General features: G+C 37.6%; 1 protein-coding gene and 1 long non-coding RNA gene across 2 annotated transcripts; both read left to right on the plus strand.

Annotated features, from left to right (window-relative positions):
• Nucleotides 1–1589: 1589 nt before the first annotated feature.
• Nucleotides 1590–7947, plus strand: LOC120721407 (haptoglobin). The gene is made up of 4 exons (XM_040011703.1): nucleotides 1590–1709; nucleotides 1984–2072; nucleotides 6441–6724; nucleotides 7245–7947. Exons 1-4 carry the CDS (start codon nucleotides 1693–1695, stop codon nucleotides 7803–7805), a joined length of 951 nt encoding a protein of 316 aa, XP_039867637.1. The 5' UTR covers nucleotides 1590–1692; the 3' UTR covers nucleotides 7806–7947.
• LOC120721408 lies at nucleotides 2079–4447 on the plus strand. Its single transcript, XR_005693160.1, has 2 exons — nucleotides 2079–3233; nucleotides 3290–4447. It is a non-coding gene; the product is annotated as an uncharacterized LOC120721408 (long non-coding RNA).
• Nucleotides 7948–14769: the final 6822 nt, after the last annotated feature.

Below are 14769 nucleotides of genomic sequence, written 5' to 3' on the forward strand. Positions count from 1 at the left end.
CAGGAAATTGAGGACAGCCTCGTCTGATATAGGATTCTAGTCCTGGGCCTTCTTTGCCATATTTTTGTTTGATGATGCTCCAAATTGTTTTCAGCTGGTGAAAGGTCTGGACTGCATGCAGGTCATGCTGTTGTAATAGATGCAGTATGTGGTTTACCATTGTCTTGCTGAAATATGCAACGCTTTCCCTTAAAAAAGAAATAGTGAGAGCATATGTTGCTGTAAAACCTGTATATACCTTTCAATACTGATGGGGCCTTTTTCACATGTGCCAATACTGCCAATTCCAAACGAATACAGCCCCATACCATCAGTGATGCAGGCTTTTGAACCTAGCACTGTTAGTCCCTTTAGAGGGTCACATCTTCCATGTTTTCCAAAAATAAATACGAATTTTGTTTTATCTGACCACTGAACACTTTTCCACTTCAATTCAGTCCATTTTAGATGCGCTTTGGCCCAGTGAAGATCGTGGCAATTCTAGAAAACATATGTTCACATATGTCTTATTCCTTGTGTCATAGAGCTTTAACCTGCGTCTGTGGCTAGCATAGTTAACTGTGTTCCTGAGCACATGCAATGATTTCCATGACAGAACCATGACTATTTTTAATGCCGTGCTGCCTGAGGGCCCAGAGATCATAGGCGTTCAGTATTGATTTTCGGCCTTGTCTCTTGTGCAGAGAGATTTCTCTCAGAGTCTTTTGATGATATTGGGCCCTTTGCCCATCTTTACTTCTGAGAAACTCTGATTTCATTTTACATCGCATCACAACATTTTAGGCATTAAGGCTGTATGATTCTTCCTCTTGATAGTTTCAACCTTGGTTAGACCACTCCCAATGCGAAATAAAGTTATAATCACTAATAAGAACATTGTAGTGAACACAGACGTGTTTTAATTGCACGTCTGAGTAACCTCTACACAGCCTCTGTTAAATAAATGCCCAAAGCCTCAATTCTGGACTTCCCACCGTGAAACACATCTAAATTATTCCAGCACAAGGTAACTATTTACTTCCATGAATCTGATGAAATGCTGCGTTTTTGTTCCCTACAGACAAACCCATTCATCTGAACCTCGTTTTGTGTAATAACAAAATAAACAGAACACAGTGTTGCAAAATACTTCTCATCCACAAGTGATAGCAGTGTGTCAGAATCCGTCAGCACTGTTTATCTTTAGTAAACTATGAAGTAAATCTATGACCAAAGTACAAACTGTTATACTTATGCAAAATTAAAAAACACAGAATTACAAAACCTGCAGTTCGTTAGATCCACTGCTGAGCCAAAGTGTTAAAATACAAAAAAGAAGAAAAATTAAAAAATAGACTAAACCAGCAGAAATTAACACGTTTTACCACTGTGCTATGGTATTTTGCCATTGTGCATTTTTATACTTAATTTAATTCAGTTTATTATACAACAAAATATATCATATATATTAACAAACGATGGATATGCCCCAGATTGTATACACCCTGACTCTAGTCTTTAGAGAGCGTCTGAATAGAGGAATAAAAGTCAGATTGCACAATTATTTATTTTAGATTTCAGGAATCGATGCTTTTGTTCTAAACAGAAATTTCCAGAGCAGAGGTGCTGCCTCTGAGCAGATATAAATACTCCCAGCAGAAAAATGCACAACACACTCGACAGAAGAGACTTAGCATTGTTGAAGAAGAGAATATGATCCACAAAATGGTGTAAGTTGGATTATTTTTTGGTTTTCATCAAATCTCTTAATAATTAGAATCCATAAATCAAAGCATTGTTTTACCATGAAAGGTTTTCCATTCGTCATCTATCATTTCCTACATGCTGTAAATCCAATGCTGAAATATCGATCTCAGTAATTAAATAACTGACTCCTTACAGTTTCTCATTCTATTTTTTTATCTGCTCCCAGCTCCACCGACCCACAGAAGCAGAGGCATTTAATTTTTATTCATCATTTCTCTCTCTTGTTGTCGTGTGAAGGTTTTCTCTGACTGTGGTCGTCCTGGCTGCGTGGGCCTGCCTGGCAGATGTGGCTCATGCTGAAGAAAGGATGAAAGCCTCTGTGTTAGGTAACACATATACTCTTAATTCGAAATAAGCTTTTTACTTCAATATTTCATGTAACAAAAAGGTTTCTGCATGGTATAGTATTTGACCAGCCAAGAATAAAAAAAACAGCCTTAAAAAGCAATGCTGCTTTGAGTCAAACTGAGACGTCAGCACGCTAACTGGCTCACCGTGACAGCTGATATTTAACAGATATGTTTATCGTGTCATATCTTGCTTTATAAGTAAGCCAGTGATGTAAATATCCATGTAAGCATTCTAACAATTGACATTAATTAGCACTTACTACAAAAAGAAGTCATTCATTTTGCAGATTGTAGTAGAGCAACTTGTTTTGAATGTCAGCAGAATAATCAGAGGTTATCACAGCTAAAGATCAGTCAGCCAGTATAGTAGGCTCAGTTGGCCTCAGAATAAGAAATAACAGCAAAAAGTCAAATAATTCAAACAAGGATAGTTAAAAGTATTCAAACATCAAGTTACCCTGAAAGCTGATTCTCTTATCTCAATGTTGCGTTTTCAGTTGGAGAAACATTTCATCGCTTCTAAAAACCACGAGTTAAAAAAATAAAAATCAAAACGCTTGCAGTTTAAAGTATGGGTCTCAGTAAAGTTCAGTAAAGTTTAACCAAAACTAAACTAAAAACTACAACTATATGTCAAAAGACATTTTTGTTAATTACATATAAACATGACTTTTAAAAATAATTAACTGTAACTAACTGAACTGATTTTGTAAATTCGGAAACGTAACTAAAACAAAATGACAATATACAGGGAATACCCCTGTGATATTGTTGTGTACATGAAATTTTATGGTAATCCATTCCAGCTTTGTTCCGATAAATGAGTGTGGAACAAACCGTATTTTGACTTACTGCCATACTCTCAGATTACTGTGACATTTACCACTGCACTTCCTTCAGTATCAGCAGCAGCAGCCGCTTTTTCACTTCAAGCATCCACAAAGTTCAAAGCTGTGAAAAACACAGTTTTCACCAGCTGTGTCAAACGTAGAAGTGGGCTGTGAAAGGGCTCCAAATCATGCCAGTTGGGTGGGCTTGCAAATTACAGTAACAGCTGCAAAAAATTGTTTGTTGTTTTTAGACTTTTTTCCTATATTGTTGGTCTATTTTTGCAACCTAACACATTTGCATACCACAGTGTGGTGTGAGAGCTGCCAAAGTTGCTTTTTTTTTAAATGCAGGCTGTTCATCAGTTCTGTAAATGGGTATACCATTCAATTTGATTACTGCAAGAAAGCTCTTATACTTCTTTAAACTAAACGGGAAGAATTTATAAATATCAGGGTATTAAATGTGAGTTTAGTGGTCAAACCCACTTGAGATGAAATTGGGCTTCATGTATTCCTTGAACTAAAATGACTTTGACACCCTTGGGTTATAGCGAAACCTCCTCTGCAGCTGCTGTTCAGACAGATAACTCCTGCATTAAATGACACGTGCTTTCCTGAGGGATCTGAGGACTAGTGACTTTTTTTCCCTTCATTTGGCTCTGAGGCTACTGCCTTTGAAAGGGAAATCTTCTGCTTCCCTGCTTCTCCTCAAACAGCTGATAAAAACTTTACAATAATCCAAACAATCAGTTTTTAGTGAAAGATAACTGAACCCACTGGAGACGTGATGAAAAAGACATTTTTAATAAGACAAAGGATGCTATTGTTTACTAAAAATATTAACATAATGAGACAAAGAAAACAAGAAATGTAGCACAGATACTAAATCCATTCATTGTTGCTGTGATGTGTTAAAATAATAAGTTGTTCATTTCTTGTAATACATTATGTGCTGTACTTAATACAATAAATGAACAAAATATTGGAACTCATTCTTGGTATATTAATTCTGCCAGAAGAATGTAAAATTAGAAGAAAACTGATGATAGTCTTTCAGTGCTGAACGGAGCTATCAATATATTAGTTAAAGCGGTCTTCATGATTATCTCAGCCACACAAAAGACTAGTGGATGAAAAGCACAGAGAACAGATCCCATATTTTGCTCCATGATACATTATTTAAAGTCTGTTGTTTTTGAAAAGGCTTTTTAGAGCAAGAAAGTGTCGTATTCAGATGGAAAAGCTCTGCAGAAAAAGCAGGAAGAGATAACAATATTCTTTAATGACTGAAGGGCACAAAGTAAAATGTGACAAGCCTGACATCAAGCAGGTCATGTTTTATTAATTAGGTTTAAGAGCTATTTGAGGGAAAATGGGAAAGAGCAAAAGTGCTGTTAACAAAGCAGAAATGCTCAAACTGACAAAGTGTCCTTAAGGTCTACGCCTAAAACAAACATGTTCTAAATATCCGTTTATGCAGGAGGTCTCATTAAGACAGAGAGAGAACAAATTAGAAAGCAGCAAAACAGGATGAGCGAGTCAAACGTAACATTTGTGACAGTTTCAGGCAATGAAAAAATTGCAAGCTGTTTTTTAAAACAACAACAACAACAACAACAACAAATGAATTAGAATTTATGGGAATACCAAAAAATTTGTGCTTCATTAAAAAAAAAAAAAAATTAAGATGACAATAAAAGTCATCTCAAAGCACTTTATACTATAAAATGAATGAAAACAAAGATACTACAGGACAACAAATCTATACTCTGTGCTTGCATTTGACCAGATGCCATTGAATTGAATGGTTTACATTGTGTTTATGTGACAAAATTACTTGGAAAATGTACATGTGATCACATTACTTAAAGTCAGCATTATGGGCATAAATGTTGTTTTTTGTGCAAATTATGTAGGGCTAAGAGTTGCAGCAAAGCACAGTAGTTTACTTTAAATGTTTAATTTCAACCAATTTGAATGGATGGATATATTTGAAAATTTGCGATGACGATATAACTGATGATGTAACTGATGCGAGACAAAATAGTTTACAGTGCAAAAACCCTCCATCAATGTATTTTCACTTAAACAAGCAGCAGTTTTTTATGTGCATTAAAGCTATATAAAAATGTAACAGTGCAAATGCCTTGCTGACAGTTTAACCAAAAGGCATTTGCAGTGGAATATATGGACATATCCTGAGCATAACCATGTATAATATCCACAAAAGTTAAAAAGAGGTGCTTTGCAACATGAAACTGCAGTGTGCCAAATAAATAAGTCAAATACATATTTTTCAGATCATAAGGTGCACAGGATTCTAAGGCGCATTAAGCAAAATAAAGCAGTCAGATAAGTCTAACTTTATTCAACTCATTCTTCTTGCTTCCTCCACTTCTGTACCATTGACTCATTAATGCTGAATTTTCTCGCAGCTGCTCTGTTCCCAAGTTGTACTGCGTGACGCCTTGAGTTTAAAATCCGCTTCATACGCATGTCTCTTAACAGGTGCCATTTTGGGGTCCTCATACACACACAATACGGTAATATTATGTTGAAGCACAGTACGTATCACTCCGGGAGGCTCCTGACTACGGTAGCCGTTATGCTCCGACAATCCATCAAGCGTTGCGGGTTCGTAGCTTAGCAAAGTCGTACTAAAACATTTGACAGATTTTTGAGCGCAGTGTACGACATAAAATCGGTTTGAGGTCAGTAAGCACAACCAGAATTCATACATAAGGCACACGGGATTATAAGGTGCACTGTCGATTTTTGAGAGTGCCTTATAGTCGGAAAAATAATCTGAATTTTACCCATATTCTATCGCGATATTTCATTTTCTTATCCTTGCCTAACATTATACCTGTACTACCGTGAATGGTATGATATGGGCCAGCCCTAGTCACCAGTCTCACAGGTGTAATACATAGAGACAGACAACCATTCGCACTCACATTGACACCTATGGGCAATTTAGAATCATCAGTGAAACTAACCCCAATAACTGCATGTTGGACTATTTGAGGAAGCTAGAGTACTAGGAGATAAGATTCAAACTCCACAGAAAGGTCTTGGCCAGATGGTGGAGTCAAACTCTGGACCTTCTTGCTATGAGGCAACAATGCTAATCACTGCACCACCATGCTGCCCTCTGTCAGTCACACTAACCCATCTAAACACATTAACTTAAGACCCAAACTTTTGTTAGGATTTAGTTGGACATCACAGGTAAAAAATGTATCCTTTTTTAACAGAAAGTATTTTAAAGAGGTTGATAATGAGTTTAAACACTTTACTGAGCAGAATTAAAGTATGAGGTGCCGGTCGAGTATAACGTCTAATGTCCCAGTATGTGGATAAATGGTCTCCAGAGGTCAATAGTTTTTGTAAAATGTGGATGGCGAAGATTTTTTGTGATGGACTAAATTGTGTAAACTTGAACTGTAGGCCAAGACAATATTTGACAGGATCGACAGGATTATAAATAAGAATGTCTGCGTTAACTTCCCAGCCTCCAGGACAGCATCAGTCCGCTCCAGGCGAATGGTTGGTGGGAAACTGGCTCCTCATGTGCCCTGGCAGGCCATGGTCTACATTGCTGAGAGCATACTGGATGGAGGTTATGCAGGCGGTGCTCTCATCTCTGACCGCTGGGTGTTGACGGCTGGAAGAAACCTTTTTGTTAGGAAGAGTCGGGAGGACATTCAGGGACAGGAGCCTGTCATCCCTAAAGTGTACCTGGGAATTACAAAAAAGGATGATGCTAAATCTTCCAATGAGGTTGCTGTTGAGAAGGTGAGGAAAGGAAACTGTTGTAGAGTCAAGAATTATATTATTTTACTATATGTTTGTTTTTCTTTTGTTTTCTTGCTCTGTCATTTCCATACACACCATGTTTTTAAGGTTCCACAAGTTTATAAAATCATCAAGTATGTGGATATCTTTTTCATTAAAGTCAAAGTTAAGTCATGAAAGGATTGCTTTTTAACACCACATAGTTGCTAGCATTTCTGAGCTTAAAAAAATTTGTTCAAACCTTCAGGGTGAGTGATGTGAATTCTACTGAATGAGACCAAATGATTCATGTGAAAATATATCACCTTTTATGAACTTCTTTGAAATCTGGCATACTTACGTGTCTTTAGACCTTAAAATTTATTATCAGCGGGAAATTTGTCATCATTTTAATGGCTCTTACTTCATACTTCATTACACGTTTATTCTGTGTTAGGAAGCACTGCTTGAAAGTGAAAAAAATACAAAGCTAAATGCAACATCAAACTTAAGAACAAACTTTTGCATTTCCCTCCTGCAGGTTGTTCTCCATCCAGGCTTTCAGAATCAGTCTGACTGGAACAACGACCTGGCTCTGATCCAGCTGAAGCAGCCTGTCGTTATAAATGATAAAGTGACCCCCATCCCATTACCAGAGAGAGGCCAGGACCTGGCCAAGGCCGTGCGTGGGTCAGGAATTATCACTGGATGGGGCTGGGGACCCCTTCTCACCCCTTCTCCCTTTCTCAAACACATCATAGTCCCACTGGCCAATCACTCTGAGTGTAGGGCTGAATATGAAAGTCTTGCACTCACGCCAACTGTAGATGATGACATGATCTGCACTGCTGCCACAGAATATCAGGAGAATGTCTGTTTTGGGGATGCAGGTGGCGCTCTGGCTGTCACAGATCCTGAAACTGGGGACATATATGCTGCAGGGATCCTTTCCTATGATAAATCCTGCACTAGGTACAAGCATGCAGTGTATATGAAGCTTTCCTCGTATTTGCCCTGGATCCACAGCATTATGAGAGGTGATACAGACACATCAACTGCTGTGCGCTTTGAAGCAATGTCTGCGATGTACAAAAGGCAGTAGTAATTCGGCTGTCCTTTAAGTGTTGAGGAGGTGTTTAATCTGCGATTTGTTTTTCTAAAGTGCTTGTGAAGTAACACCTGTTGTTTTGTATCATTTAAATCTGTGAAGAGAGGGAAAAATACACTGAATTTTTTTTTTTTTTTAAAAAAGAAGAAGAAGGAACAGACATTAAAATGTACCACAGTAAAAGCAATCTCTCTCCTTTCATCTTGGACAGTGATGTCATAAAGCTCCTCAACTGTCAATTAATATGTGTATCCATCATTTACATTACTGCCTTCTTGCAATTCGCTGAAAGTTGCGCTTGTTTCATGCTCATAGGAAACTGCACCTTTCTCTGTCAAACCGGTGTGTTTATCTCCCGTTAAGACTCGACCTAAGGCTAAAATGCTAGCAGATTTTTTTCTGGTGGTTTGCACATGTTCCTTGTGGATAAAGCACTAGTATTTCACCGTTAACTAAGGAAAGACCAGTATACAAAGCAAGCTGCCAGTGTCTCAGCTTTTACTGCTCTGGGATCAGTTATGATTGCTGCTTCATATGGAAACACAATGACCATTAGCAAGTAAACAAGCTTCAGTGATATAGCATCGTAAACAAAGGAGTTTCATCTTGCTAACCACTTTGTCCAACATGTGCGATGTAAAATTTGAAAAAATTGTTAATAATTCATTTAATACATTAACAAAGAAAGCTCTGATGATGTGAGGTCTAATAAAATACAACAGCTCAGTTATCAAATTATGGAAGTGTTCACGTTATGTTGTGCCAAGGTTATAACAGAAATCCATCAGCTGCTATGGAGCTCTACTCAAAGACGGTATATTAAAGATGTGACATTAATATTACCCACTGCTATCTGACTCTTTATTTTTGGACCATATTTGGATGAGTGTTGTGCTCAGTTATTGGCTAGTTAGTGTTAAGAAAGAGACTCTAGACCTTCACTCATCAAAATGTAAGCATAAACTTATTCTTAAATGGGATTTCTTGTATTTGGCAATAACCAATACTATTAGAAGGCTAATCATATTAAGTCCTCCAAAAGCACAAGAGATTCAGTTCAGTAACTCTAATTAATGGCCATACATCCACTGATACACATGCATATTGTAGCTGGCTGTGGTTAGTTTAAAGAAGGCTGACCTACTTTTGGAGCTGCAAGTGGCCATTTGAGAAACATTGGCATTGGCATAATTTTTTAGCCTTGGAGGTTCCCATTTGGCTCAATTTTACATTTTGAACTAACACTTGCAAGCGAAACACAACTCCACAACACTGGTGAGGAGTTCTGTCAAGGAAGAGAATGCTGCTGCTATTACAGCTCTAAAATGGTAAAACTGCTTCCTTTTAGCTAAGCTGTCAGTCTGAGACTTTTGGCTGGTTATGTGGTGAATAGATGTTGCCAATATCAACTTGTTATGAAATGATGTAAAAGGACAAATGGGTGCACAACCTTTGGACCAGTGACTATGCAAATATGGATGTAGCCACCAAGTCCTACTGATCCATCTCAGCTTCTTAAAAAAAGAAATTATGAGCATGGGTCAGATTTGTTTGTGAAACCAATAACCTTTTATTGTCCTCCTTGATGTTTCTAAAAGGGCCATAATTTATGAAAGAAAAATTATGTTGTATTCAGAATGCTCCGTATCATCTTTTACTGACTTTCACCAACTACTTAAATCGTTCTCATTTGTAATTTTAAAGATGTGTTAATGTAATCAAACCTTAACTTCATCTGTGCTAAAAACTGAATTTTATTTTGTCTACTTTCCTTAAACACAATGATGTGAGACATCATTGCTGATACAGGTGTCAGATTAATAATGCGTCCTCATGAGGAACTGCTCTGTGCAGACGTGAAGTTTCCCTGTTGCCCATTCTGAAAAGAGACTTAAGAGCTTCAAAGGTTGAGACTGCATTTCATCATGTGCAGTCATCAGCGTGAAAGCAAAAGTTAACAATAAATCAAAAGAAAATAACCCAACTCAGAATTTGAGGACTTTAAGTGTTGCCTCCACATTTTTTTTCTTTCACCTAGAGCAGCAAGACTTCAAAGATATTTTTGTCTGGCAGGTGTGTTTACTCTGCCACAAATCACGAACTGTCTCAACAACAAATGCCCTGAACAGTGATATGACGACAGCCGCCTGTCTAGTTGATTCAATGTGATAGCAAAGATAAAAGAGAAGGAAAAATCAAAGTGTGGAGGAGAGATGATTGATTTTATTCCTCGGAATCTTTTTCATTGTATTGTAAAGACAAACAAGCTTAGGTCAAGGAGACAGGCATAATGAGACTGATGGTGTTTATTACTATCATCTCAAATATATAAGTGAGTCATTTCATCTGCTTGCCATAGTCCCCAGCCTCCACGATGGAAACTGCTGCTGGCTTTTATAAAATTGCTCAAGAAATGAAATACTGTGATTCTCTTCCTTCTTCTCATTTCTTCCTTCATGCATTTCTAATTATGGTGATTTTCTTTAGTTACTTTATCTTACAAAAGGAGGAGAGCAGGATTTTACCAGGAAAAAAAGAAAAGAAAAACTTATAAGTCAACCCAAGACAGTCAAAAATCATATTCTCTCCAACATTTCCAATAGAGGCATCCAGGAGGCGTGAAGTGATGTAAAAGTCAGTCTCATCTCCATGTTTGTTTACCTTGTTTGTTACTTCCTGTTTTATTTTGATAGCCTGTCATCTAATATACCGATACATACATGTGTTGCCACGCTGCCCTTATATCCTCCCATGTTTTTAAACCCTCTGTTTGCTTCTGTTTTTTGTTGAGTTCCCCATCAAGCTATGCGTTTTCATTTAACAAATCCATTTGGGGCCTTTTCTGCCACACATAGCACGAAACTTGACAATATATCTTCACTCCTTCTGTACATGTTTCAACCGAACACTTTGATGTCTAAACAGTTTGAAATCAAAGCAACAACTAAACTAACTCTTATGTTTTGGGACTGTAGGAGGTGAAGATGTGGTACCAGGAGAGAACTCAAACTCTTTGGTACCTCTGCTCTAAAAGACTGCAGGTGACTAGGAGGTTTAAACCAAACTGCCTCACTGTACCAACATACTGCCCCTGAAATGAGACATCAAAGATATTTATCTTTATTACTGACACCTACCATTCATCGTACCACAAATGTAAGGAGCTTCCCATGGCCAGGACTTTCCCTTGAAAGCTCACGATTAAGAGAAGAAAACATGAATTTACAGTCCTTTCTTTGGTGGTCTGACTGTTTTTATACTAATTCCACGTCTGTAAATCACTTCACGATCTTAAAACAGCTCACTTGTCTGGCATGCTGACAGTCCTGGGCAGGAACAATAGAAAAAGAAGTTCTACCCCTTAAGCTGCTCGCTGAAGTGTGCGCAAAATCATTTAATGCTTTGACCTTTTTTTAGCTGAAATAAAAATCCAGAGAGTTAAAAAGTACTTCTTTTTTTTTATCTGATCTGCAGCAGAGTGCAAGGAGTTCTTCTCCATGGCTGTTAAAATATTAATATCCCTGTCAAACACCATTACTCTCTACCAGTGTCAGGGAGTGCTCTGTCTGACTCCATCACCCCTGAAAGCACCAGCATAGGTCACAGCTGTAGAATTAACATGGACATTTTTTTTAAATGCATACTTACATTTTTGTTTAGTTTATACAATCATATGCATTAGTTCTTAAACTGAATTCAGTTTTTTTAACTGCATATAGACTATCATTCATGATTAAAATATTCACTGCTCTCAACTGCCACTTTACTGAATATTTGTTACCCAAGTTCTGTAAAAACACCAAACTTTTAAAGATGAGACAAGATTTTGGAGGTTTATATGTCACATCTGATGAACTGTGGGGCATGAGGCCAAACGAAAAGAGGTGTCACACGTAAAATTCAGTTCAAAGTTTTAGCAGGTCCTGAACTCATATGGGTTCATCTTGACAGGAAGTCATTATTGTTGTCGTCTGGTCATTTTTATTCAAGCTCTTTATTCAGACTTCCCAACACAGCCCTGTTCCTGTAGTTCCCGTCCTGCTTATTTGTCACAACAAACAGGAACTCAGTTTCAAGGCAAATTTACTCTGTAAATTTAATCTTCATGGGAAAGAATGGGTCTTTGTGACACCAGTCAGTCAGTTAGAAGTGCGTTGTGTACTCAGCTGCTGGTTTATGTACTCTGTTGTTGTGGGTAACTGGGAAACCTTTTAGGCTTCACTGACCATTGCCATATTCACTGCACTGCACGTTTTTTGATAAGGCAATAATAGAGCAGGATTTTTTTTCATGTCATTTGTTAATCATAGATAGCCTTATTCGTGGTAGACGTGCTTGCTTGGACACTTCCCTTCAGATTTTATCAGGAAATAATAGAGTCAGCCATCAAAACAACTGTAAGATTAAAATATAAACCAGTCTTTGTGCTGAAATGCCAGTATCTATCCTCCTGATTTCTCTTTTTTTCAGAATCATTAAAATCCATTAAAGAGTATCCATGTCTGTATTCAGTTTTTACATATATTCTTATACGTGATAATGATCATGCTTTACTGACACCTCGACTGAATTCATCAAATAGATATTTTAGTGCTGGAGTGATGTCATCTAGCCTGAATCTCTTAATAGAGCTGAGGTCTCAAATTAAGCACGGAGGGGATCCGGCTTTTGCAGTTACAGCCACGAGACTGTGGAACAACCTTCCGCTCAATATTCATACTGAAAAGCCTCTACAGTCTTTTAAACTCTGTCTTAAAACTCTATTGCTTTGTAGTCAACCTTGTTGCTTTTAAATATGCTATAGAGATCAAATTACCATGGGTAGCCCCTTTTTTAATGCGTTGATGATGCCTCTATTGAGTGGAGGAAAGTAACTACATATTTTCACTCAGGTACTGTAGTCAAGTATTATAAGTATTTAAGGCTCCATGCAAATCACTGGTGCCTAAAGTCTTTCACATCACACTGTTATTTTTGTTTTTACTTACACTCTACTCCTTGACGGGAACCAGTATGTTCTTCTTTAAAATACTGTGTGGTTTAGAGAGGAACTGAAATACTCTGAGTCCTCTGCACTGTGACGCCTTCCTGCCCAGAGTACAACCAGTTGTCATGACTCAGCTGTGTATTGCCTTTGAAGTTTGGATAATAAGTTGATACTAAGTCATTGTAGACTGAAAATCATATATAAAGCTTAGACATGTGTTTAGAGAACACTTTTTTCCTGAGGGAGGGTTTTAGCAGAGGCTTGCAGAGCGAGGATAATAGTAACAGGGAGAAGTTTACTCTGCGCAGAATCTTAAGCAACTTCTCGTTGTTTTTTGCAAAACAACAGCACGCCACAAAAAGACAACATGCATTTAAGTGCAACACTTCAAAGATGTACACTTCCTTCTGCAACCAATTACAACAAAGTCACTATTGTAGCTGTACGCCACTGCCGCTGTCATAAAACTGTGCCACTGTGCTTTTTCCTCCTCAGTTTCACAAGTCGTTGTGCAGTGAAATATAAATCTGCAGTATGTGACACCCTAAAACGCTAAATATGATTTGACTGTGCCTTTCAAACTGTATATGTGCACAGTATAACAGGTACATTTTGGAGCCATTGTTGTTTAATTGTCTTAAGGTCATATTTCAGTGATTAAATATTATATTAACAGAATTGATTTAAAAATCAAAGATCTCCAAACCCATAATACAAACAAATGGTTTGTTTCCCAGAATTAAAGTTCTCTTCAGAAACACAGACTCTGCTTCTTCACCTGCACCACATGTTTCAGACCATCAAAGAATTGTTAATATTAGATAACTATAACCCAAGTGAATGCAAACTCCAGTCTTTAAAAGATTATTTAATTTAATAAGAGAAAAACCTACCTGACCCTGTGTGAAAAAGTAAGTTCTCATCTTCTACCAGAAAATCCTGAAGGAGAATGTGCAGCCATCAGTTTATACCCTGAAGCTCAAACACACTTGACTTATGCAGGACAACAACAAGTGGTCTCTTCAAGATCCTTTGGGGTGACCTTAAACAGGTTCATGCACAAAAACCCTCCAGTGTGGCTGAACTGAAACAATTCTACAAAGAAGAGTGGGCCAAAATTCCACCATGATGAAAGATTAATTGCCAATTATAACAAATGTCTTTTTGTAGTTTTTGCTGCATGTGGCACAACCAGTTATTCAAGTTTTAGGGAGATTTTCACATAGGACCAAGAAGGAGAATATTTCTTTTATCAGACTGGAGGATGCACATGTTGTTTGTATCAGTGTGATGTAATATGTGTTTCCTTTAATAGCCACCAAATCTATAGGATACTGTAGCTAAACAGCGAAATATAGAGAATCAATATGAGATGATGCTTAACAACAAGAACCCGTTTAGTCTAATAATGAATTTTTAAATATCAGGATCATCAATCCATTCATTACCACATAGAGTACGACCTCTTCCTGACTTATTCTTCCTATTACCGGTTTTAGCGTGGAATAAATTACTACATTCTTGTCATAGTAGTAGTCGTTTATTTACCAAACACAAAGTAACTCACCTGCACATCTGAGACTTGGTTCAGTTTACCACATCAACATGTGAGGCAGAATCCCCACTTCCACACTGCCAGAGTAGTACAGACCTTTCTGGATCAGGAGCACATCCAAATACTTCCTTGGCCAGGATTTACTCTCAGTAAGCCTCCTACTGAACATGCCTGGGAGATGCAGCGTCAACATGTTTAAAGAAAGCCACAACCAACCAGCATTGCACAGCCGCATGCTGCACTCCTCCAGGAATGGAGGCCAACTACTCAAAAACACATGGTCCATCTCATAACATCCAGAGCAGGCCATAACTCATGTTAAACATCTTGTATATAAGTAGATTGTCTATAAATGTGTCTATAAAATCTTTGATCTAAGAACAAAATAGAAATCTCAGAATGTGTGGGCTAATTAC

The sequence above is a fragment of the Simochromis diagramma genome, unplaced genomic scaffold (genome assembly GCF_900408965.1).
Source record: "Simochromis diagramma unplaced genomic scaffold, fSimDia1.1 OVJJ01000603.1, whole genome shotgun sequence".
Taxonomy (NCBI): domain Eukaryota; kingdom Metazoa; phylum Chordata; class Actinopteri; order Cichliformes; family Cichlidae; genus Simochromis; species Simochromis diagramma.